The sequence below is a fragment of the Terrapene carolina genome, unplaced genomic scaffold, assembly GCF_002925995.2.
Source record: "Terrapene carolina triunguis isolate 2854851 unplaced genomic scaffold, T_m_triunguis-2.0 Scaffold95, whole genome shotgun sequence".
In the NCBI taxonomy this organism is placed as follows: Eukaryota; Metazoa; Chordata; order Testudines; family Emydidae; genus Terrapene; species Terrapene triunguis.
Window position 1 is genome coordinate 45,788,693 of NW_020664446.1, and position 27,072 is coordinate 45,815,764.

General features: G+C 43.0%; 1 protein-coding gene across 1 annotated transcript in view; it reads left to right on the forward strand.

Moving 5' to 3' along the window:
- CTNNA3 (catenin alpha 3) overlaps positions 1-27,072 on the forward strand; it is a 968,742-nt gene that overhangs the window by 711,989 nt on the left and 229,681 nt on the right. Inside the window, exon 11 of the mRNA XM_029911396.1 lies at positions 24,434-24,634. Within this exon, the coding sequence (XP_029767256.1) occupies positions 24,434-24,634 (201 nt within the window). The remainder of the gene's footprint in view (positions 1-24,433; positions 24,635-27,072) is intronic.

A 27,072-nucleotide genomic window follows, 5' to 3' on the forward strand; every position in this document is an offset into this window, starting at 1 on the left:
TCAATGAGACTTTGTTTCCCAAGTTATTTAGATGCTTTTGAAAGTTTTAGCACAATTCTATAGAATCTGTTTAATCCTCCTTTTCCTTGGATTCTACAGAGTTTTAGGGCTTGTCAACACAGTAGAAGGGTATGATTTCTAAAGTACGCTGACATATTGCTCACTAAGTGGCCCAGGCAGACCCTGCTGGTGCAAGCTGAAAGTTTCCTTGTGTGTGTGTGTTAATGTAGTGCTATTTCAAAACAGCAGTTTGAAACAGCACTATGTTAATGTGCACTAGGGAACTTCTAGTGCATGCAAGCAGGATCTACGTGGACAAGTTACTACACAACCTGCTGGTGCGCTTTAGAAATCACATTCCTTTAGCGTACATTGCTGTGCCAGCTAGACAAGCTCTTAGATACTCTGGGAAATGTCTTTAAGACTAATTAAGTGAACACACAAACAGAATCACGAATAGGTTCTATAATAAATTGTTTCTATCCCATGTGTAGTTTAAAATAAAAGTTATATTTGTCATTAGAAAAAAATCTTCCCCCAATTCTCTGAGAACTTGCATTTCCCAATCAAGATTTTTCACGTTCACCTAGATTTTCCCATATCTCTCCTTTAAACATTTCTTTTCTAAAGCCACTAGATCTCCCCTTCCCTTCCATCACTGCTATCCTGTATGTAATGGTATGTAATATGGCTTTCAAAGTTTTATAGCCTTGTCTGATTTCTAGTCACAACATATTAATGAGTGAAACTCGCAACCAAAAACAATAGAGATTGTTTCTTTTTTTCAGTAAGCACTTAGTAGTTCTTGTTTTATTAATTATTATTGTTATTATTAACATAGGACTTAGGAGCTCTGGTTGTAGAACCAGGAACCCACTGTGGTAGGCACTGTACAAAGACAGAACAAAAAAATGGTGTCTACCCCAATGGGCCTTACAATTCAATTATATGACAAGACACATGTGATGGTTACAGATAGATGGGAAATTACAAGTAAACAATGAGAAAATACTGATCAGCATGATAGGCATCAGTCTCTGCAAACTAGCAGCCTAACCGTTGTCAAGTTTTATGTAGTCATCAAGGCAAAAGTGAGTTTTGCAGAGGGATTTGAAGGTGAATAACAAGGTAGCTTTGTGGATATTTACAGGGAGAACACCCTGAGCAAGTGGGGTAGTATAGGAAAAAGCACAAAGGTGTTTAAAAAAAAATTAACAAGTGCGGAGTAGAGGCTAGCACCATGGGCTTGTCTGAGATGAACATCAATAGCAAATGAGACCCAAGTAGCATGGGGATTGACTGTGAAAGGCAGTGTGACAGGACATGAGGGTGGGGGGACTCATAGCCGATGTTGAAGAGGACATGTGATGGTCAGAGAGAGGGAACTCAGCAACAGAGGTCAGAGAGAGAGAACAAGACTTAGTTCACTGGTGATTTAGTCAGTGCTTTAGAAGCATTATTCAAGTGAGTGATCATCCTGCTGAACACCAACACCAGCCTATGTGAGCTTGCATTTACCATGGTTTTAGGTTCAAAATATTTCAGAACAGGTACTTCTGTGACAGCTTTTTTAATGCTCAAAAAGACTTCTCTTGCCAGTCATCCCAGGTTCATTCTGCACCATGCTTAAGCAGCATTAACTGTGACAAATTGGAGATGGCTTTGTGTAGATGTCAACATGCCCATGATTCTCTAAGCATTGTTATTTGGGGGTCTTTCCATCTGTATAATGTGTCTAGTGATAACAGCTGTCTAAGGCTTTATGATGGGAATAAGGTTGTTTGATGAATGTAGTCCTTCAGATGTATCTGATCAATTTGCATGAAAGCCCATCCCCTCCTCCTCCAGCTGACTGAATGAATAGTTACTTTATCTACTACCTTAATCTGCTGTCATATAATTAGTACATACTGTAGGTATAATTAGTACTATTAAAATAACAGCTCAATACTCATCACCCTAGGTACCTGCAGTAACTCTAGTTACTTTTCTTTCTAGTTTCCTGTTCTTTGAAAGAGGAGATAGCAGGGTACTGCAATCCCTGAAGAGCAGCACATATTACATTTTAATGGTATCCACTTTAAGACATCTGTCATAACAATATGAACAATCTCATGTTTGTGCTAAACGGGTCATTGTGGGTAAACCTGTACCATTTTTAATTTCAGTTCGTATCCACTTACAAGAGATTGTGATTCTGTCTCTATTGAATCAAAGCATGAGAGTATTTAGGGGCCTGATGCAAGGCTCAGTGAAGTCAGAGAGTGTCTTTCCATTGACTTCAGTGGGCTTTGTATCAGGCCATATAGGAGGATAAAAACGGACTCTTTACACTGATCCAGTAATAAAGAATGAGGCTTTAAAAGTATAAAATAAGCTTGTGATATGAATGTCAAAATTGTGGTATATTAAATGCAATTTAATTCAATCTTAATTCAGAGTACTATTCTAAATTGCTTGATATGGTCAAATCAGTGTGTGGACGGGACCCTCTGTCCATAGATTCATAGATTCTAGGACTGGAAGGGACCTCGAGAGGTCATCGAGTCCAGTCCCCCGCCCGCATGGCAGTACCAAATACTGTCTAGACCATCCCTGATAGACATTTATCTAACCTACTCTTAAATATCTCCAGAGATGGAGATTCCACAACCTCCCTAGGCAATTTATTCCAATGTTTAACCACCCTGACAGTTAGGAACTTTTTCCTAATGTCCAACCTAGACCTCCCTTGCTGCAGTTTAAGCCCATTGCTTCTTGTTCTATCCTCAGAGGCTAAGGTGAACAAGTTTTCTCCCTCCTCCTTATGACACCCTTTTAGATACCTGAAAACTGCTATCATGTCCCCTCTCAGTCTTCTCTTTTCCAAACTAAACAAACCCAATTCTTTCAGCCTTCCTTCATAGGTCATGTTCTCAAGACCTTTAATCATTCTTGTTGCTCTTCTCTGGACCCTTTCCAATTTCTCCACATCTTTCTTGAAATGCGGTGCCCAGAACTGGACACAATACTCCAGCTGAGGCCTAACCAGAGCAGAGTAGAGCGGAAGAATGACTTCTCGTGTCTTGCTCACAACACACCTGTTAATACATCCCAGAATCACGTTTGCTTTTTTTGCAACAGCATCACACTGTTGACTCATATTTAGCTTGTGGTCCACTATAACCCCTAGATCCCTTTCTGCCGTACTCCTTCCTAGACAGTCTCTTCCCATTCTGTATGTGTGAAACTGATTTTTTCTTCCTAAGTGGAGCACTTTGCATTTGTCTTTGTTAAACTTCATCCTGTCTAACTCAGAGCATTTCTCCAATTTGTCCAGATCATTTTGAATTATGACCCTGTCCTCCAAAGCAGTTGCAATCCCTCCCAGTTTGGTATCATCCGCAAACTTAATAAGCGTACTTTCTATACCAATATCTAAGTCGTTAATGAAGATATTGAACAGAGCCGGTCCCAAAACAGACCCCTGTGGAACCCCACTCGTTATGCCTTTCCACCAGGATTGAGAACCATTAATAACAACTCTCTGAGTACGGTTATCCAGCAAGTTATGCACCCACCTTATAGTAGCCCCATCTAAATTGTATTTGCCTAGTTTGTCGATAAGAATATCATGCGAGACCGTATCAAATGCCTTACTAAAGTCTAGGTATACCACATCCACAGCTTCTCCCTTATCCACAAGACTCGTTATCCTATCGAAGAAAGCTATCAGATTGGTTTGATCTCACTAGCCTGTGCAGAACAGTGTAGGAGTGGAGACAATGGTCTCTATGGCACTGTTCTTTCCTTCCCAGGACACTGCAGAGGTGGAGGAGCAGGGAGAAGGTGTGCATATTCCGCCTGACTCCCTTCGATCCAACACATAATTTGTGTAAAAACGTCATGCAGTCCCAGGTTTTATTAGTTCTTCTTCGAGTGCTTGCTCATATCCATTCCAGTTAGGTGTGCGCGCGCTGCGTGCACGATCGTCGGAAGATTTTTACCCTAGCAACCCCCGGTGGGTCGGCTGTGGAGCCCCCTGGAGTGGCGCCTTCATGGCGCTGGATATATACCCCAGCCGACCCAGCGCCCCCTCAGTTCCTTCTTACCGCCCCTGACGGTCGTTGGAACAGTGAACCGCGGCATAGCTGCTCTTCACTATCCCTAGCTTTCTCATTGCCATTAGTATAGATAGTTGTATATAGTTATTAAAGTTCTTAGATAGTTAGTTGTTTAGTTTTCGTATAGTTGTAAATTGTTAGCGGGGGTTTAGGGGGTGTCTTTCTCCCTTTTCCCCCCGGCGCACAGCCGGGCCTATGCCCAAGGCTCCTGGCTTTAAGCCGTGCGCGTCCTGCGGGAAGCCTATGCCAACAAGCGACCCGCACAGCTCCTGCTTGAAGTGCCTTGGGGAAGCCCATCCAGCAGATAAGTGCCCAATCTGCAAGGCCTTCAAGCCTAGGACAAGGAAGGAGCGGGACTTCAGGCTTCGGCAGCTCCTGATGGAGGCAGCGCTGAGCCCGGATCCTCCCTCGGCGCGCCCAGCCCCGGCACCGAGCGCCTCGGTGTGCAGCGCCCCGGCGGCTCCGACCGGTGCGGCGGACAAGCCACCTCGGCACCGGCCGACGTCGGCACCGCGCCCGCCTCAGGGGACTCGGCGTCGATCCCTCTCTCCGGGCCATAAGAAGGCCCGCAAGGCCCAGGACACAGCCGCGCCGAAGACGCCAGCTCCCCCGGTGCCGGGGGTAGAGCCGCGTCCGCCGTTGGACCGCCAGAAGCAGGCGGCCACACCGTCGACTCCGGCACTGAGGCCGTCGAGTCTGGTGCGGACTGTTTCACCACCTAGGCTGGTGGTGGAACCTTGTCTCCCGTCCACCCCGGAGACATTCGCAACGGCGCGAGACCTGATCGCCTTCACGGAGCCGGGGCCGTCACACCTTCCGGCACCAGTAGCTCCGCGCCAGGTGCAGTCCAGGGGCAAGCCTGCCATGCTGCACCCGCCGTCTCCAGCTCCGGACTCGCGGCACCGTTCCAGATCCCGGAGCAGGTCCCGACGCCGCTCGGAGTCCCGGAGCCGAATATCACCTCGGCACCGGTCGTACTCGCGGCAGAGATCACCTTCGCGACGCCGTTCCACATCTCGGCACCGTCGCGACGACCGGCACCGATCGGGCTCGAGGCGGAGCTCCCGGCACCGGTACGAGCGCCGCTCGGGCTCGAGGGGCCGCTCCCGGTACCGGGTCTCGTCGCGGTCGTCGTCCCGCTCCAGATCTGGATCTCGGCACCGGCGAGACTACCGGCACCGTTCCCGATCCAGATCCCGGCACCACGGAGGGACAGATCGCCCTACGACCGGCACCGATCGGCACCGTACCATCCGGTGCCGGCGACAGTGCACTCGGCACCGCCGTGGCCGTCTAGGTCGGCGTCCCGATCATCGGACGCGGATGCCGGCCATTTGCTGGAGACGGCCGAGGACCCTACGCAGGGACCTGCGCATTGGTCCTTCTGGACACCGTAGGCCTACCACCAGGCACAAGGGGCCCCACCACCTGCGTCCCGCTCGGCACGCTCCGAGCCCAGGGCCCCGGAGTCTACCATCTCCCGCCCTCCGCCAGGTGGCATGGAGGCGCCAGTGCCCACACCGGCGGAGGCCCTGGACCCAGGGGCAGGCGATGTCCATCTCCAGGAGCACCTGGAACAGGATCCGCCCTTGGACCCCTTGCCACCGGGGGGATCCTCCTCCTCCTCCCCCGATGAGGCTGTAGCGGGTACATCCGCCATGGGTCCGCCTCCTATAGACCTTCGGGCTCACCAGGACCTGTTGCGCCGGGTGGCACGCAATATGGACCTCCAGGTGGAGGAGATTGTGGAGGTTCATGACCCGATTGTTAACATCCTCTCGGCGGATACCCCCTCTAGGGTGGCGTTACCCCTTATCCGAACCATACAGACCAATGCCACCACCAACTGGCAAACCCCGGCCTCTATTCCACCCACGGCCAGAGGAGTGGAGTGGAAGTACTTTGTGCCCTCAAAGGACCATGAGTACTTATATACCCATCCCCAGCCGTGCTCACTGGTGGTCTCATCGGTTAATGCACGGGAGCGCCATGGCCAACAGGCCGCTGCGCCCAAATCGAAGGACGCTAAGCGCTTCGATTTGTTCGGACGCAAGGTCTATTCTGCGGGAGGGCTCCAGCTTCGAGCGGCCAATCAGCAGGCGCTCCTGAGCCGTTACAGTTTCAATTCATGGTCCTCAATGGGGAAATTCAAGGAGCTGGTTCCCCAGGAATCGAGGGAAGAGTTTGGGGCTTTGGTGGAGGAGGGTATGCGGGTGGCACGTACCTCCTTGCAAGCCTCCCTCAATATTGCTGACTCGGCCACTAGGACCCTGGCTTCAGGGATAGCCATGCGGTGACTCTCCTGGCTCCAGGTGTCAGGCTTGCCACCTGAGCTGCAGCAGACCCTGCAGGATCTGCCATTTGAGGGCCAGGGCCTCTTTTCGGACAAAACTGACGCGAGGCTCCAGAACCTGAAGGACTCACGAACAATGATGCGCTCCCTGGGGATGCATGTCCCAGGGCCTCTGCGCAGACCCTTCAGGCCGCAGCCGCAGAGATTCCACCCTCCCCCGCCTCGTCCAAGACAGGACTTTGCCAGGAGGCGGGGTCGAGGCGGCAGGCGGAGGTCGTCCGGCCCTCAACCTGGTCAGAACCAGGTCCAGCCTAGGCCACCTTCAGGGCCTAGGCAAAACTTTTGAAGGTGCGGTCGAGGACGGCACCATGACCGGTACCCAGGATCCACCTCCCCCCTTCCGGGATCGCCTCTCCCGTTTCCACCGTGCTTGGTTCCTTATAACCTCAGACCGTTGGGTCCTTCGCACGGTGGAGAGGGGATACGCCCTCCAGTTTTCCTTGCCCCCCCCCTCCCACTCCCCCTCTCCGTCCCTCTTCAGGGACCCTTCTCACGAGCAACTTCTTACACAGGAGGTTTTTGGGCTCCTTGCTATGGGGGCCATAGAGGAGGTTCCATCGGAGCTAAGGGGCAGGGGGTTTTATTCCCGCTACTTCCTGATCCCCAAGTCGAAAGGGGGTCTACGGCCCATCTTAGACTTGCGCGGACTCAACAAATTCATAGTAAAGTTGAAGTTCCGCATGGTATCATTGGGGACCATTTTCCCTTCACTGGATCCTGGAGACTGGTTCGCCGCCCTCGACATGAAGGACGCTTATTTCCACATAGCGATTTATCCGCCTCACAGGCGCTTCCTGCGATTTGTAGTAAACAAGGTGCACTACCAATTTGCAGTCCTTCCCTTTGGCTTGTCCTCGGCTCCCAGAGTGTTCACAAAGTGTCTGGCAGTCGTCGCGGCCTTCCTTCGTCGACAAGGGATACAGCTGTTCCCGTACTTGGACGACTGGCTGGTACGCGGCCGCACCAGGGACCAAGTTCAGGCTCATGTCCACATAGTGACACACACTTTCCGCGAGCTGGGCATTCTACTCAACAGAGAGAAGTCCACTCTAGTACCAACTCAGAGAATAGAGTTCATTGGAGCAGTCCTGGACTCCAGACGTGCCCGAGCCATCCTGCCAGACAGCCGCTTTCATACCATCTGAAGCGTCATTCAAGGACTCAGGGCTTTTCCAATCACCACCATAAGAACATGCCTTGCCCTCTTGGGCCATATGGCCTCGTGCACCTACGTAACCAGGCACGCCAGGCTACGACTTCGCCCACTGCAGGCTTGGGTGTCATCGGTTTACCGTCCTCATCGAGACGACCTGAACATGGTGGTCACGGTTCCGCCCTCGGTCTTGACCTCCCTCACCTGGTGGACGGATCGCACGGCGGTCTGTGCAGGAATGCCCTTTCACACCCCACAACCCTCCCTCCACCTAGTCACGGACGCTTCATCTCTAGGATGGGGCGCTCACCTCGGGGAGCACCATACCCAGGGCCTGTGGTCGGCGTCCCAACTAGCCCTGCACATCAATGTCCGGGAGCTGATGGCGGTGCGCCTAGCCTGTCAGGCATTCCTCAACTTCCTACAGGGCCGTTGCGTGTTGGTTCTCACCGACAACACCACGGCCATGTTTTACATCAACAAGCAAGGCAGAGCCCACTCATCGCTCCTATGCCAAGAGGCCATTCGCCTGTGGGACTTCTGCATCGCCCACTCGATACATCTCACGGCATCGTTCCTTCCTGGAGTCCAGAATACGCTGGCGGACCGTCTCAGCAGGTCCTTCCAGACGCACGAGTGGTCAATTCGTCCGGACGTCATCTATTCCGTCTTCCAGAGGTGGGGATTTCCCCAGGTCGACCTCTTCGCATCTCGGGCCAACAGGAAGTGCCAGGCATTCTGCTCCCTACACGGGCGAGCCCCAGGCTCTCGGTCAGATGCCTTCCTTCTAACATGGAAGGACCACCTGTTCTACGCTTTCCCTCCATTTCCGCTGGTCCACAGGGTACTGCTCAAGATCCGCAGGGACCATGCACGGGTAATTCTAGTCGCTCCCGCTTGGCCGAGGCAGCACTGGTACACCACACTGCTGGAGCTTTCAGTACGAACGCCGATCACGCTCCCCTTGAGTCGAGACCTCATCTCCCAGGACCACGGCCGGTTGTGTCACCCCGACCTACAGTCACTCCACCTCACGGCGTGGATGCTCCATGGTTGAGTCGAACAGAGCAGCAGTGCTCGCAGGCCGTCCAGCAGGTTCTGCTGGGAAGTAGGAAACCCTCTACGCGGACCACTTATCTAGCCAAGTGGAAGCGGTTCTCCTGTTGGTGTGAGTAACGAGCTACGTCTCCCTCGCAGGCACCTATCCCCTTCATACTGGAATACCTCCTGTCCCTAAGACAGCAAGGCTTGGCGACATCCTCAATCAAGGTTCACCTCGCCGCTATTTCCGCTTTCCACCCAGGAGAACTCACGTCCTTGGTCTTCTCTAACCCGATGGTCGTTAGATTCCTCAAGGGCTTAGACCGGCTATACCCACAGCAACGGCAGCCGGTTCCGACGTGGGACCTCAACCTCGTCCTCTCCAGGCTCACAGGGCCTCCGTTTGAACCTTTGGCGACCTGCTCACTCCTGTACTTATCCTGGAAGACAGCCTTCCTCGTAGCCATCACATCAGCACAGCGCGTCTCGGAACTCAGGGCGCTGACGTCCGAGCCCCCTTACACGGTGTCCCATAAGGACAAGGTGCAGCTTCGCCCCCATCCTGCCTTTCTTCCCAAGGTAGTTTCACCTTTCCACGTGAACCAGGATATATTCCTACCGGTCTTCCATCCGAAACCACACGCTACTCGTCGAGACCAGCGTTTACACTCTTTGGACGTACGCAGGGCCCTGGCTTTCTATATTGACCGTACAAAGCCATTTAGGAAGACGACGCAACTCTTCGTTGCGGTGGCCGACCGGATGAAAGGCTCACCGGTCTCTTCACAGTGCCTGTCCTCTTGGATCACGTCCTGTATTCGTGCTTGCTACGACCTGGCCGGTGTACCGACGCCACGCCTCACCGCTCATTCCACGAGGGCCCAGGCCTCCTCGACTGCCTTCCTGGCTCAAGTCCCGATCCAAGACATTTGTAGAGCTGCAGTGTGGTCATCGGTCCACACATTCGCTACTCACTATGCGCTGGTGCAACAATCCAGAGACGATGCTGCTTTCGGATCAGCGGTTCTGCACACAGCAATGTCTCACTCCGACCCCGCCACCTAGGTGGGGCTTGGGAGTCACCTAACTGGAATGGATATGAGCAAGCACTCGAAGAAGAAAAGACGGTTACTCACCGTTGTAACTGTTGTTCTTCGAGATGTGTTGCTCATATCCATTCCAAACCCGCCCCACTTCCCCACTGTCGGAGTAGCCGGCAAGAAGGAACTGAGGGGGCGCTGGGTCGGCTGGGGTATATATCCAGCGCCATGAAGGCGCCACTCCAGGGGGCTCCACAGCCGACCCACCGGGGGTTGCTAGGGTAAAAATCTTCCGACGATCGTGCACGCGGCGCGCGCACACCTAACTGGAATGGATATGAGCAACACATCTCGAAGAACAACAGTTACAACGGTGAGTAACCGTCTTTTTCTGCACATAACCCAACCATGCTGGGGAATCTCTCTTTGAAGGTTTCAAGTATCAGGGGGTAGCCGTGTTAGTCTTTATCCACAAAAGCAACAAGGAGTCCGGTGGCACCTTAAACACTAACGGATTTATTTGGGCATAAGCTTTCGTTTCATTTTAGTATCAGCAGAACTAAAATTCATTTGCAAATTTAACACCATTAATTTGGGCTTGAATAGGGACTGGGAGGTAACTCCCTTCTCTTCATGTGTCATTATATAATGCCTGCATCTGTAATTTTCACTCCATGCATCTGAAGAAATGAGGTTTTTTACCCACGAAAGCTTATGCCCAAATAAATCTGTTAGTCTTTAAGGTGCCACCGGACTCCTTGTTGTCTCTTTGAAGGTGTTTTCCAGAGGAAGCTGCTTATGTAGGAGTCCCAGGCAGTGTGGCACCCATTAAATATGTTTCCATGAAAAGAGAATCAGTTAGGTGATCCCATGTGGTCTGAGAACCAAAGGATGCAGGAGGCTCTGGAGCCTGTGTAGAGACATGGATGAGCTGGGCGCATCAGCATCTTCACAGATTGGGGGTTGAACCCCCTGGTTCTTGGATGAGCAGCAAACCTTATCAGCATATTCTATTCCTCCAATGGAAGAAACTCATGGGATTTCCCTTTCTTTAGAGCCTTCTGTGTGTTTTTTCTGCAGAAGTGAATGACCTCCTCTAATTCCCATAGTTTAGGGTGTGTTGTTGTCACTGAACTTCACAAACTTCAACCAGTTGTTGTCATATTTTTTTCTGAAATCAAAGGCTCATCCTTTGGGTTTTATGGTGCATGATCTTTGAGTTCAAGACGCTAGGTGGGAAGATGTCCCCTATTAATATTTACAAAGCAATATGTATTTTAAATACAATTCATTTATTAATATAATCCATTGTTTATTTTCAGATATAGAAAAATTCACATTCAGTCAGGGGTTTAAAGGCTCTGAGCTGCCTTGTTTGGAAAGCTCAGATCACCCTTCTTTCTTTAATCTTGTTACATCATTGTAGTTTATACTGTATTAAATAACACTTGATTAATAATGTCCATATGCAATAAATCTTAAGGTCAAGTCTCAGTCTTTAAGTATGTGTGGCATTAAGTTCTAGTGCATCGTTGGGCTCGTGTTTCCAATTAGTTCGGACAGTCACAAGCATTAAGATAGCAATCGGAACATTTCAAGTCACTTAAAACAAATTGCACAACATATTGTAAGTACTCAGATGATGCCTAACAAGATGAATCAGATTTCTGGCTTGCTTATCTATATCTATATAATCAGTTTTCCCTCCATCTTCAAAGGTCTGGTTGACATTATTACATTTCCCCCCCAGTCTGTATGACAAGTTTTCAAATGATTACGCCACAAAGAGTGCTGATTATAGGCTCACTCATAGCATAGCTATAGATGGGGAGTGAGGGGGAAATCATGTCACTTCTCAAAAAAAAATTTGGGGGGTTGATGATAACTACATTAGAAATATACCATGACATACTTTCTGACTATATATATATATATATAATGATAAATCTAAATAGAATCATATTGAAATAATTGTTTAATTATTTCTGAAGGAACAGTGTTAGTGTGGGATGATAAAAAAAAAAGGGGGGCTTTACTCTATTTTGCTATGAGGCCATGTTAGACCGCTGTGGTATTTTAAAGGTGCCTTACCAGAAGTGAGAATCAACCTCACTAGGTTAAATGTACAGAGAGTTTAAATTGTGTGATGCCATTTTGAATTGTAACAGAGTTGGCCCAAAGTGAAAAGTCTGCTGAGGAGATGGAGGAGTTTTCAGTGGCAACTTTCCTTGTGCTGGTGAGCGGTGGAAGGCAAGACAAATCAAAAAGTAGGGACAGTGCTAACCGGGAAAGAGGTTGTAGCTAAAGACAGGCGAAGTTAGCCCATCCCTTCAAAACCCTCTATCTTTTGGACTCTTAAGGAGCCCTGCCCATAAACTAAGTCTACATCTGTACTTGGAGCTAGCAAAGTTATTCCCAACTCATGTAGACATACTCGCGCTAGCTCTCCTCTGCACAGCTCTCTTATTTGAGGGACACAGCATTTGGAATTCAGTTCCTCATCAGTCTGACAGAGCCCAGTTTTGGCAGCCTTTGGAGCATGATGCAAGAGATATTTATTTGATTTAGCTTTGTGTTATTTTTTTAATCTCCTAAAAGCTTGGTTGCTGATGTATTTCTAGATGCAGCCATAGCAGTAGTTTTTAATGGTACTGTGTAGCATCGTATAATTTGTTTGATTAGCTTTTGTAATAAGGCCTGCTTACATATAAAGGTGCTTTAAAAATTGGTATTTGAATAAATACAGTTAATAGTAACAGAAACCTCTTTTGGTTATTGGTGCAAATAATTTAAAAATAAGGTGGTCTTTTGGTGCAGAGTGCCAGATTTTCAGGCTCCTCTATGCTTTGCCATGGAGCCTGAATTCTAAGTGGCAGCTGCTTTCGGTGTATTTGCTGTAGTTCTCAATTTTCTAGCTTACATTTATATAAATGAAACCTAACCAACAAGGTGCCAGTATTCAGGTATGTTTAACTCTTCTTCCTTCCCAACTTGAGCAGACAGCAGATATACAGTATGTGCTAAAGCACATCACTGAATGTAATACTCTGTATTAAGCTCCCCGCTGGTGAACTTAATAACAAGCCACGGGACATTAATGAGGTTTTTGTAATTATTATTAAACAGTATACTCTTCAGTATCTTCAGCAGCTGAATGGGACATACAATTGTTCTTGACCAAGTTGAGGATCCTTAGTATATTGGAAGAAAACATCCAGGGCAAAATTCATGAACTCAGTGTCCAACCTGAGTTGCAGGCTGTGTGCTGGAAATCTGTATGGGAGGTAGAGAAAGTAAAGAATAATTGGAAGATACTTCAGTCCAACAACTGCAATATACCTCTGTGATCCCAGTGTGCCCCTACTGCAAGAGGAAGTAAGAACTGGAGGAATATCTTGCATAGGTGATCTGTACATAAATTATAATGGGCTAGAGCTTCAGCTGCTGTCAATCTGAGGATCTCCATTTATTTAATTGGAGCTACACCAATTTACATCAACTGAGGATCAGGCTCCCTGTCTTGATCTGTTTCAGAAGGCATACAACATGCTCATACATGATAACTTTAAATATCTCAAAGTCTGCCATCTCGGGTGACAAATACCGCCTCTTTCCTAAATTGTCACCTCTTTTACAACATATTCATACAAGTCATAGGGCTTATTTACATATGCAAATTGCACCAGTGGAAAGTGCTCCCAGGGTACCACTCTGTTTGCTCGGAACACCATTCTGAGCAGGATCCTCCATCATGGGAATTGCTGTGTGCTATTTTGTAGTTCCCATGATACGGGCTGATGCGTGAACTACAAGCCTACCAAATATCTAAGTAGTATTGTGTCATTATTGGAAACATCTATCTGAACTGCCAGTCTACTCTCTGTGAACTATTGGTGGGGGGGAAGAGGGCAGTTCCAATAAATGGGAACCGGATCTGCATCACCCTTGTTGATTTTGCTATATCATCTTTTTCCATGGTTTTCATTAAAAAAAAAAAAACAAATAAAAAAGACTGGCTAAGTCTGGCAAACCAAAATCACCTTCTGTTTTGCCATCTGTACAAAAATATGCCAGGACGGTTTGTGAATGTCCCTATTTTATCAATCATATTTTAATAACAGCTGGAGTTTGAAATACTTTGTGTTTGCAGATTCCTTCAAAATAATGGAAAGCGAATTAACAATCCCCATGAAAATTAACATTTACACAGTATTTTGATAGTCGTGAGAGTAGCAGCCTACTTTTGTTTGCCTACCAGCACTTTTGCAGTTAGACTTGTTTGTAGAAAACATCATTATGATCAGCCAGTGTGACTTTGATATACCATACGAAGCTCAGATAATGTTTTATTAGAATCTTAATAGTCAATAATGGCAAGAGAAACAGAGCTTTGTTTGCCTGCAAGCACTTTTTCAGTCTGACTTGTTTGCCCAAATGTTTATTACCAATAAGCTTGGCAAATCTTCTGAATTTAGCTTCATAAAAGTGTTGTTTTGTAAAGTCAAAAAATGAATTTTGTCCCTGTATGGTACTCTACTGGGTGAAATAGTGTTTGGGTTTGTGGGTCATTTGGAAATTAAAATGCAGCAGAGGAGAAACAAGCACAGAGGTGCCCCCAGCATTGATTCAAAGAAGTTCTACTAGAATCCAAGCACATGTAGGGACAGATGCATTGAATTTACCATACTCTTGATTAGAATATAAAAGTGGGATGGAAGATGCAGTCTTAATGAAAACCTTAATTCCAGGTTAACTACATTTTTTGCCCAACAGTAAGTTTACTTTATTTATATATAGATATATACATACAGAAGTAATTGCATGCAAGTGAGCCCTAATCTTCAATTTCCTTACCTTTATGCATGTAAAATCACAACAATAACTCTATGATGTTTTCCATATACAAGTACTTACAAGTTATGGTAAGTGTACTTCACAACCTATCATCTATATAAATATGTAATATATGATTGCACAGGGGAGAATCAGTGTCTCAATGAAATATATACAAAGCAACTAAGAAGGGGGATGACAAAGTCAGGACTAGTAGCATGGGCACCTTTAAAAAGTAAACCTTCACTCACTGTCAGACAGTATAAATACTTTGCTGGAGTATGCATTCCTAATATAGGAAGTAATACATTAAAGTCAATTCTGTAGTTCAGGATTTGCTTTCTCCTTTTGTAAATGGAGGCCTAACACAGCAGATACATCAATCAGAGAGGAGCAAGCAGGAAACAAAATGAAAGGGAAAAGAAAGGAAGCAGATAGAATCTTTTCATTATAGATTGAAACTTATGTATGTGATTGGTCTAACTTTATACAAGTACCAATTTGTGAACATATACTTTGTTTTTGTTGAATGATAAGCAGTCTGTCCACTCATTCAATCTCTAGGATATGTTGTTAAAATTAAATAAAAGGGAAATATTGATGAGAGAGATAAAAATGTTGATTTTTAAGTGATTGCCATTCACACCACTGATTCATGTGAAGTATCGTGGCACACATACATAATTTATTGTGTTGACTCTTAATATTAATCAACTAATAGATGCTCTCCATCTACAGTCTGCCTGGTTCTTGTGCTATATTGACTTCTGATCTAAAAAATAGACAGTGAAATAAGGATCATTGAAATTACTATGTTCAGACTAATAAAGATGATTAGAAAAAGCAACAAAACAAAAATTAAAGTAAGACAATATCAGAACAGATGTTGTGAATCTGTTTTTCATGCAGAGATGCTTAAATGCGAGGAATGGCCTTCCAGGCAAGATTGCTGAGATGATAACACTGAATTTGTTCAAGATAGTTTGATTAGATGGCATGACAGGGGAGGTATAGTACTAAAAGGAGAATAAGCTGATGAGCCAGCTGGTCTTTTCTCATTGCTTCAAGATTTCTCTTGGCTTTCTTTAGGAGCTCAAACCAAGTATTAAACAGCCTCTGCTGTGTATGAACATCTGAACTGTTTCTCTGTCTTAGCAATTGCCAACTCTTTGCAGACACTTAAAGCCTTTTCTGCTTCATTGTCCTAATTTCAAATATTATTCTCTTTTAGCTCATTATCTCTTTTGTTCCACAACAGGTGTTTGTTGTTGCTTTATTTTGTTGCTGAATTTCCTGCTACTTTTGGCATTATGATAACATCTTACTCGTTTATGTATTCATTGCTTTCTGTACAACATAGCCTTATACTCAGTGAATTTCATATCTATACTATACAGAGGTATTAATTCCTTGCCACCCTATTGTATTTAACCTTCTTATCTTTTATTATCAACCAACCAGTTAGATCCCTGGAAAGCTGCTCCCGAGAATGAGCAATGTACAGATTTTCACTTTGAATGAAAATATTCATTTGTGAAACTTTGAATTCATATGTAAATTTTATGCAAGGTGCGTGTGTATCAATTCTACCACTAGGAAAAATCATGCGTTCATCACAGGTAAGAGTTTATCATATTTGTGTGGAGGTTCCATGAGGTTTCTATCCCAAACCAGCTTTTGTTGATCAAATGACAGGTTTTTTACCTGCTGTTCAACAAAGGCATAGAGGACAAATTTTACTGCATCAGACAGACTTATCACATTTACGTCAGTTGTTTGGTATAGAAGACATAAAGCTGTTATAACAGAATGTTACCATGGGATGAGCGTCTTCACCTGAGCAATTATCTAAGAGCGGCAGATGGCCATTATCCTCTGACAATATTTTATTGACATCTCTAAAATAGCTGGCATTTAACATAATAGGGTATGCTTCGTTATTAACATTGTAAAAGAGATTTAAAAAATTATATAAAAAAGTCTGCAGTCACATACTGCTAATGTAGCAGAAGGAAATAGACTTTCAGTTTTCAAAGTGAATTTAGTATCCCTGGAAGTGCTGAACAGACTGAAGCCCTCTATTTACTCTCAGAAAAAGTATAGCACAAGCAGAAGTGATGCAAGCTTCCTAAATACTCTTCAGCCCTGACCTGAAGGGCCTAGCAAGGATAGTTTGGTCTTCATTCATTGCCTGGCCTCACCCCTGAGATTATTAACAAGGGTGCCTGCAGTGTATTATTTTTAAAATATGGACTAGGAACTGCAGTGAGTCCACTGTTTCCCATAGACAACTGGAAAGCTTGTCAGATTGTAACAGCTTTTTCCTCACCACAGACTTGAACCAGATTTGAACTGAATAAGAAACTAAAAGTTCTATACCTCATTATATATCCCTTGCTCCATATCTCATTAATATCCATTGTCCCACCGATAACTCAGATAAACTATTTTGTAAGAAAAATTATTATTTTGCATTTTAGACTAAAGAATTAATAAATCCTAAAAATCTCCCAGTTTTTTACAAATATTTTTGTGAACCCAGACAATTTCTTAGCTAGATCTTGTTTTTAGAATACAAGTACATCAACTATAAGCTTTCCATTTCCTAGCTATGGGGGGCAGAAAACAGATTTATTTTGTTAAGGCTAAGTCATTTCTCACCAAAAGCAATAAAATTGCAATCTTCAGATCTTCTTTTATGCAGATCAAGTAGAAAGGAAAATTGAATCCTTACTTTTCTGTCAGTGGGAATGTAACTTGTTAGTTTGTAGACCCTACCTACCTAATTTTTTTATTTACCAGCTCTCTAAGCAACTCTGCTCCTCAAAACGGCAAACATGCTGAAAAAGACCAAGCAATCAACTTGGTTGTTTGATATATTTAATGTGTGGCACAAGCCTCTCTCCATGCACTGAAGGACAGATATTTCTTTTGTACTGTAGAATCCCCCTCCAAACAGCTTTCCAAATAGATTCCTTGTCACAATGCTGGTAAAGTTCACCCACAGGACATTCACCTGGCTGCTGTGTTTGGATCCTACCATGCTGCACCCATGTGCACTTAATCTTCCTTTGGTCTGGGTTGGCTCCAGGACTGTCTCTTTCTTTGGCCTCTCTGGCACACTTCCTGGGCATATACTCTATCTGTTACCCTTTCATGGAAATGGGATCTCAGGCCCAGCTGCCCCAAATTGTCACATAAGCAAATCAAAGAAACAGAAAAAGAAGAATTCTCCTTCTCCATTTATGAGCTAAGGAAGGAAAATTCCCTATATCTTAGCCAAAGGATTGTGGAGAGAAGAATCAAGAAAGTACTTTCCCTCCCAAATTCTGTGAGACCATGATGGATATTCTGGCCCAGGAAAAATGAAGAAAAAGACAAGGTCAAAGCACATAAAGGAGCATTTTGTCCAGCTAGCTCCCTATATTTTCCCAGTTATATGCCAGATGAGATGTCAAACCTATATGAATACACCATGGGTTTCAGAAGATCAATAATTCTGCATCATCCAGTAGTCAAAGAAAAGTGTCAAAAACTCATATTACCAGATGACTTATAACATGTATATCAGAGCCAAAGGTTTATGACCTCCAGAGAAAATCGAAGCACAATTTACTAAACAAAGTTTGACATCTTCTGCCAAACAACCCAATGCATTTTATGAGGAAATCTTTAAAGCAACTCCCTGTCCAGGGTACAGAGACTTCAGTAGGAACTGGAGATTAGATCTACTGACCTCAGCAGATATCTCTTGTAGCGAGGGGGTAAAATGCAGTTTATTCCCCATCCTCTGCCCTTATATTAATACCCTTACTTCTGTTGTATATAGTGCCAGGAGTGTATCTTTTTTCCTTTTTTCTAGCTCCCTTGTCAAGATACCTCTTAAGTGCTGGTACACTCCTATTTGTGAGGATTAGCGGACATTAACTATGTTTGAGAATAGGAAACTGGCAATTTCCTTTGTCTGAATGGCCACCTGGCTTTTGCACTAGTCAGTCACTGCCCCGAAAGAAAGCGACATTCCTTTCTCTCATGGTGCTGCTCTTTTGTTCCTTCTGGGGGGGGGGGGAATTCTTTAGGGTCGAACCCTCATAGGATTATGTTTTAACTAGCCTGTTAAAGAATAGTGAGTTTGCTGTTCAGTGCAGTTCAGTGTTACTTTATGCTCAATATGTTTTTACAGCTTTGGAAGAGTTCTTGTGGCAAGCCTTTTCCAAGTTTAGTTCTGAGCAGGGGATAAAATTTGGTTTCTACATTCAGTTGGCTAGGAGATGGAACATCTCTTCCAGGGACTGCACTGCGTACAGCCATGAAGAGAGGGGATTATCACGTGGACACCAATTTCCCATTATGGATTAGCGGTGTTTTACTAAACCAAACAAGGAGAATGATCTCGTTAGATCTGATCTATGTATGAATGCTTTTTCTTTAGCAGCATTTAAAATTGTGGGTCACCTGTTGAAATTGAAGTAATGTAGGAAAATTTACTCAAAAAAGGCTCAGATAAATATGTCCATTTAAAAAAATAAAATAAGGAGCAAAGTAGATCAAATAATGTGATATTAAGGATAGAACAAGCTACAGGGCCGTGCTATAGAGGTTGGTTAATAGGAAGAAAAGATAACATGTTGGTGCAATGCAGGCTGCTGAGAGTTTTAAATAACTCATGAATGGACATGTGATTGTTGTGAGGTATTGTCTGCCTAAGTTGGGTAGATGATGAACTATGAAGCTGAGATCTGAAGCACCTATCTCCCCTTGTTCCGCAATCGTGACTGTACGGGTCTGATCCAAAGCCCATTGAAATAATTGGGAATCTTCCCAATGACTTCAATAGACTTTGGCTGAGGTTCTAACACGATGGGCCAGATCTTCAGCAGGTGTATACTGGCATAGCTTCAGTGGAGCTAAACCAGTTTATACCTGCTGAAGTTCTGGGCCTGAATGTCTTAGACTGAAGTCGATTATTTTAACCAGGACACACAAGATCAAATATTGCTCTCAGTTACATCCATGCAATTACTTTAAATTCATTGGGAATCCACAGGTGTAACTGAGGGCAAAAAGTTGATGTTCAAGCTGCTAACATTCCAGCTCCTCCAATGTTTCTTTTAAGTGGTTTAAAATAGGGTTGTCAAACGATTCAAAAAATAATCATGATTAATCATGTGATTAAACAATAATAGAATACCATTTATTTAAATAGTTTTGGATGTTTTCTACATTTTCAAATATATTGATTTCAATTAAAACACAGAATACAAAGTGTATAGTGCTCACTTTATATTTATTTTTATTACAAATATTTGCACTGTAAAAAAAACAAAAGAAACAGTATTTTTCAATTCACCTAATACAAGTACTGTAGTGCAATCTCTTTATCATGAAAGTTGAACTTACTAATATAGAATTATGTACAAAAAGGTTTGTTTACATTTGCAAAAGATAATGTTGCCTGCTTTTGTTTACAGTGTCACCTAAAAGTGAGATCAGGTGTTTGCATGGCACTGTTGTAGCTGGCGTCGCAAGATATTTACATGCCAGATGCGCTAAAGATTCATATGTCCCTTGATGCTTCAACCACCATTCCAGAGGTCATGCGTCCATGCTGTTGACGGGTTCTGCTCGATAACGATCCAAAGCAGTGTGGACCGACACATGTTCATTTTCATCATCTGAGTCAGATGCCACTAGCAGAAGGCTGATTTTCTTTTTTGGTGGTTTGGGTTCTGTAGATTCTGGATCAGGCTGTTGCTCTTATAAGACTTCTAAAAGCATGCTCCATACCTCATCCTTTTCAGATTTTGGAAGGCATTTCAGATTCTTAGACCTTGGGTTGAGTTCTGTAGCTATCTTTAGAAATCTCACATTGGTATCTTCTTTGCATTTTGTCAAATTTGCAGTGAAAGTGTTCTTAAAATGAATAACGTGCTGGGTCATCATCTGAGACAACTATAACATGAAATATATGGCAGAATGCGGGTAAAACAGAGCAGGAGACATACAATTCTCCCCCAAGGAGTTCAGTCACAAATTTAATTAACACATTATTTTTTTAACAAGCGTCATCAGCATGGAAGCATGTCCTCTGGAAAGATGGACGAAGCCTGAAGAGGCATATGAATCTTTAGCGCATCTGGCACATAAATATCTTGCGAAGCCAGCTACAACAGTGCCATATAAACGCCTGTTCTCACTTTCAGGTGACATTGTAATTAAGAAGTGGGCAGCATTATCTCCCACAAATGTAAACAAATTTGTTTCTCTTAGTGATTGGCTGAACAAGAAGTAGGACTGCGTGGACTTGTAGGCTCTAAAGTTTTACATTGTTTTGTTTCTGAGTGCAGTTATGTAACAAAAAATACATTTGTAAGTTGCATTTTCATGATAAAGAGATTGCACTACAGTACACTGTACACTTTTTACTCTGTGTTGTAATTGAAATAGATATATTTGAAAATGTAGAAAAACAAAAATATTTAATAAATTTCAATTTGTATTCTATTGTTTAACAGTGCGATTAATCACGATTAATTTTTAATTGTGATTAATTTTTTGAGTTAATCCACTGAGTTAACTGTGATTAATCGATAGCCCTAGTTTAAAATGAATGGGAGAAAATTCCTTCAGTTTTTCCCCAGGGGTTATAAATACCTTAGGAGGCTTAATATTGCTATAAAGCTCTTACCCAGACAGTTGACGATCTATTCTCATGTAAGCTAAAACCTTCATTAGCCAATTAAACTGATCCCTTTCATCTGCCAATTTTCTAATTAATAGACATTCACTTTCAGAAACATTTTTTTTCATTTTTTAGCTTTTGTGTGTGTGTTTTTTAAATGCTGATCCCTTGAAATCATCTGCATGAGAGAGAGAAAATTAATCTCAAATAGAATCTGCCAGCCCAATCAATTATTTGTACGTCCTAAGGTAAAACCCAAACAAAATATAAACTTAAATTAATGTTTTCTATGTGCAATGCTGAAATTAATGTCTCAGGCAACAGAATGAACCTTCTGAAAATGCACATCCAAGAACATGTTTGTCCTGCTTATATTGTTAATGCTTTTTTCTTCAGAAATTATTGTGTTGTAAAATGCAATTGACATTAGTGATCTAGTGATCCTGAAGGACAGTTTTTCTAATTGTACTTTTTGTCCTCTATATTTAAATTTGCTTTCTTTTTCTAATCGCCATCCTTTCCCATCCCCTGGTCCTCTTAGTGTTTCTATTCTAGTCTATATAAGCACTTATACCTCTGTTGTCAACATACTGCACTAAGTGACATGACTGACATCTGTCACGTGTGTGTTCTGTTATCCTTTCCCCGGGAGAAGTGTGTGAAGTGGAGTGTCTTCTTTTGGTAGGATGTTTCTTATATAGATGTTGCTCTGTGTTTATATCAGAGAAGGCAAGGTCAAAGAAATGTGGCTTGTACTTGGAGTGGAATGTGGTGAGGTTTGTGATGGTCGTTAATGTTTGAGGAGTTTCTGCATTGTATTCAATTAAATACTTTGTGATTTATACACTGGTGGGTTTTGTCTGGTGTATTATTTTGGGTTTCTAAATGACTATAAACATGATTCCCTTTTTATAACCATGTAATAGTACAAGGTTTAAGTTAATACTTACATATTCTTTATGCAGTGTTCAACAACATGCATCCTGTATTAGCATGCGGGGTGTAGGAACTGGATGGCTTTATTGTGTAGTGTAGGAGTCTATCTGTTCTTGATGGCACTCTTAATGTTGCTACCAAAATCTGTTTTCTTCACATCCTCTCTTACTGATGTTATTTTACAATACATCTGAGCAGAGAAAAAGGGCTCATTTTAGGTCTGTGTATGAAATGAAGTAATTCAATAACAAGATGTATATGAAAGAAACTTCTAGGGTAGAAGGTCAATGAACATGTTATCTGTGACTTTTAAGAACCGTTTATTTTATTTGAAGAAAATAGCAGACATTTTTCCCATCATGAGTAATCACCTATTTCTTTAATGCCCCAATTAATTACATTAGTTAAGCACATACTTAACGTTATGCACATGAGTATTTCAACATGCTTAACGTTAGCCATATGCTTAAGCACCTTGCTGAATCAGTGTCTTATTCGGCAGGTGAGAGCTCTGAGGTCCTTGAATTAAAAAAGAAAAATCTGACTCTTCTGTATGAAGAGCTTTGCAAGTCCCCCTCCTCTCTAATTGTATCATTATTTTTAGATCAGAATCAAAAGTTGTCTATAAAACATAAATATACCTTACTGTTGCCAGCAGGGGGAAAATAGTATTAAAAGCCATGGTACAAAAAATCATAAACATAATTAATGATATTATAAATTGAAACTGTCAAGGAGGGTAGCTGTTTCCCATACTGTAATCAGGTATTAGATTACACATCTGTATAGATAATAATATAGCCCTCTGTATAATATATACATTTCCAAGAAGCTTGGAATCCATGGCACAAAGAATTAAACACTTAGGGACAGGTTTCTAAAGGTAGAGGATACAGTGCAGAAATATACACAGCCCCTTTGAAAGTCAAAAAAATTTCTTTGGCATTAAGATTTGAACCAGAAAATGGCTTGGGGGTGAAGATCCCATCCCAGTAAAAGGATCAAACAAAATAAAAAACAAAACAAAATAAAAACATACAATATCAGTATATAACAAAAAGGGTAAGTAGACACAGTAAAATAGGATAATCACTCCATAGCACTACAAAAATAAGTATACAGCACAGTAATTGCTACCTTTCACATATAGTTGATATTTAACATTCATGAGGACCCATCAACATTTTGTAAAGTGAGTTAAGGAAACATCTGGTAGTTAAAGAAGCATCTGCTAAGTGTCTAACCAAATAAGCATTTCACAGTCTCATCACAGAAGATATGATTATAAGCAAGGTGACTCATTATCTTGCTTGAAGACCAAACGTACTTAACCTAGCAGGAAATGGAGATGATCAATTGAGATGAGATCTCAGGGACAAACTCATGGAAATGCAAAAGTGATTTTGTGGTTTTTTTCTTGCTAGATTGGATATTTTATGGAGAATGAAATAGCAAGATTTAGTAATAGCATGCATGTGCAAGGAGAAGCAGAGGAAGGAATAAAAAATGGATACCTAGGCAATAAGTGGAAGTAGGAAGGGGAAAAGGTTTGGAAGGCAAAATAGGAAGCTCAGTTTTATTGATGATGTATTTCAGCTACCAGCAAGCCATATAGGAAAATATGGAGAAATAGCCAGATATGCTTAGCCTGCAGAGAATTTTGTAAGTCATTAGCATAGATATTGTTTAAACAATGATGGTTCTATTTCCATGAACACGGAAAAGATTAATTCAGTTATGGCAATTCTTAGATACTCAATTCATCTCTTTATAAAGCACTTTGCCATAGACATTTACACAGGACACCTTCAGTTAGAGTAATAATCCTCCCCTGGTTCCATCCTTCAACTATCCAGAATGTATGAAAACTTTCCTAGAACTTTAATTTACATATATGTTTTTAGACATTTAGGTTCAGACCCTCAGTGGTATTTAGATGCCTAACTTCCATTTATTTTGATGGGAGTTAGGCTCCTAAATACCTTTGAAGATTTGGGCCTTTGTAACCATTCCTGACTCCTTACTGCATTACTATCACAGCAAATGGAACAGTATTGCACATACAGCTGAAATGGGGAATACTATTGGAATGTCAATAAACAGTTTTAATCATATCAAATGAAAAGTACCAGGTGTCACAAGAGAAGGTAAAGCTGGAGTCTTATGCCCAAATAAGTGTTGTGCACTATATCCAAATTGGCAAGAAAGCATGAACTCATTGTTTGACTTTGTCTGAGTGGAATCACAGCTAAAGGAATCCAATCTAAAAGGTAGCTGTTGTTTTGTTCACAGAAGGCCACATTCTGGAGGATGTAAACAAGTGCATCCTTGCACTGGGAGAACAGGATGCTGATGATTTAGATCGTGCAGCCGGTGCCATCCGAGGGCGTGCTGCAAGGGTGGCTCATATTGTCTCTGGTGAAATGGATAGTTATGAGCCTGGGGTTTACACTGGAGGAGTGATGAAAAAAGTTCAGTATTTGACAAATACTGGTAAGTCTGGATTTTAAACCAATTTAATTCCTTTTCTGTTATACGCTGTTTGTGCTACTGATTTAAAATGGAATAACTCCATGATCTAATGAGTTAACACCAACTTTGCCTTGAGTTCTGTTATCTCCTCTCAACAAACACAGTATCTTTTTGTGATTACAGCATACAACTTTAAAAATTGAATCTTTGTAAAAATATTGTTAGCCTACCAGAAATCCTTTTCAGCATTATTTATATAAATTCAAGTGACACCATCTAGCCGTCTTGTGAGTAGTGAAGCAACAATTTTTAGCAGTATTCTGCCAGCCTCATCATATTCCTTAAACATATTCATGGCAAAGTCATTGATATCCCAGGTTTGCTTTTATAATGTGTGTACAGTATAAATGAAGCCCTTCGTGTTAGCAACAAGTATATTTTTAGTTCTTAGCGATATGAGCTCCAAGTGTAGCAGGAGCACCTTTTAGGTATAGGAAAGTTGAAAGTTTTTTAAAAAGAGAAGACCAATCCCTTTTGTGATCACATGTTGTATCTATGGTTATATGAAATGAAAAGAGACTATTAACTGTGGTTAAATATCCACCCCTCCTTTGCTATGCAAAGTCTGATCCCTGTGCAGCCAGTGGAGAGAATATATTATTAATTCCTTTATAGATGGTCCTCAGCTGGGCCTGTCAAAGAATAGAAGATGAAGCCACCATATTGATAAAAGGATTTAAATTGCTTTGTTGTACAACACTTTCTACAGTATCTACTTTAAAGGCTGATTTAAGATTTATGAAAAACAAATGTACAAAGTATTTTACTATACATGGTACCTTTGAGGCTTACAAAATTCCATAATTTGTCCAGCTATGCTGGAAGAAAGGCAGGGAGCAATAGATGTGGTTTAATTAGGCTGCAGCTTTATTCACCCACAATATCTGGGTGTACCTGGCAACATATTGTACAGTGCAGATCATCGTTATTTCCTTAACCATTCCCACCTGTTTGGGGAGCTGCTGCCAGCCCTCTCCCTTTCCAACCTGGGTCTATTGCTGGGACTCTGCCGCCCAACACCTCGTATAAAGGGACTGAAACGGAAGGGGGTGGGGGTTGGCTCCACGCTGTCCCAGATATTAGAAACCCTGAACCCCCTTCCCCAGCTTCCTTAATAGATGCTTTCCTCTAAATTCTCTTCTACTCCATTTTATCTGATCAGCATATCCCTTCTGTAATGAGTACCTGCACTGGACGTCTGCTACGTGTTTTGTATTACTGAGTCATTACATTTTAACTTAACCTCTCTGCCCACCCAACCAGGTCCCTGACCCACTGTGGGGAAGGTGAAATAACCTACACTGCTTCAGTCAATCTGGCGGCAAGGGAAAAAAATCCTTACCAGTCTCCAAGGAAAAAGGGCAACTAGCTTAATGCCAACAGCAGATCATAAAGAAGCCCAGTTCTACTCTGATTCCATGGATGGGATGAGTAGTATTGACAGCCTGATCCCAGTGCGATAGGGCTTCTCCGGAACTGCCTAGCTTATAAATACCCTACCAAAGTCACCAGGAAGTGCCCCCCACAACCTGGTCCAGCAACTTCCTGTTCCTCCTTCCCCGCCCAGGTAAATCTTGCCCCTCTGCCATCAATTGCAGAGAGAGCCCTTACAGAGTAACAGCATTTTTTCTCCCAATCAGCCAAATAAAGGGTCCATCACATGCAGTTGTGGTGAACAAAGTTTCATAAGTCTGGAGAGGAAAGTAAATTGAATGTTCAGCATTTCTTCCTTCCCCTTATTTCTACCATCACTTCATTGGGACACTGTAAGTCTGTTGGATATAAACTGGATCCTTAATATCTAACTTTTAAACTGAAAAGCCTTTGTCTTCTATAAAAGGCACCAAATCAAAAGGAACTCCCAAGACTTGTGTGTTCTTTGACTAGTTTTGATTTCAAGAGCCGACCTCTTACCAAATTGCCCTTATCCAGTTTTCTGGTGAGTGCAGACTGCTTTAGAATATAGCCTTTAATTATATAAATGTTGATGTCTAAAGCCTACATCCATCAGCAGAGTTTCCTATACAAGTCTTCAATGTGTTAAGCTTGACTGACATTCACTTAGTGTACATTCAAGAAAAGAGGGGCATTTTGTATGAGCTCATTCTTAGAGTCAATCAGCTCAAATAGGTCCAAGGTGGAGCTGCATACACTGGGAACAGGAGCAGACTGAGGTCACCAAGAAGTTGCAAAAAGTGGGCATGATGATGTATAGAGTTAGAAAAAAATGTAGTCTTTGTTTTCCTTCTGACATTTTGATGAGGAGAGAGCCTGAGAAATTGTAGAACGACATACTTTTCTCATTACCTCTTAAATGAAACAACAAAGACAAATAACCAAAGAAGAGGTATAGAGAAGCACAGCCATCTGTTCTGTGGTACAATCTGAGCCCTTCGTCC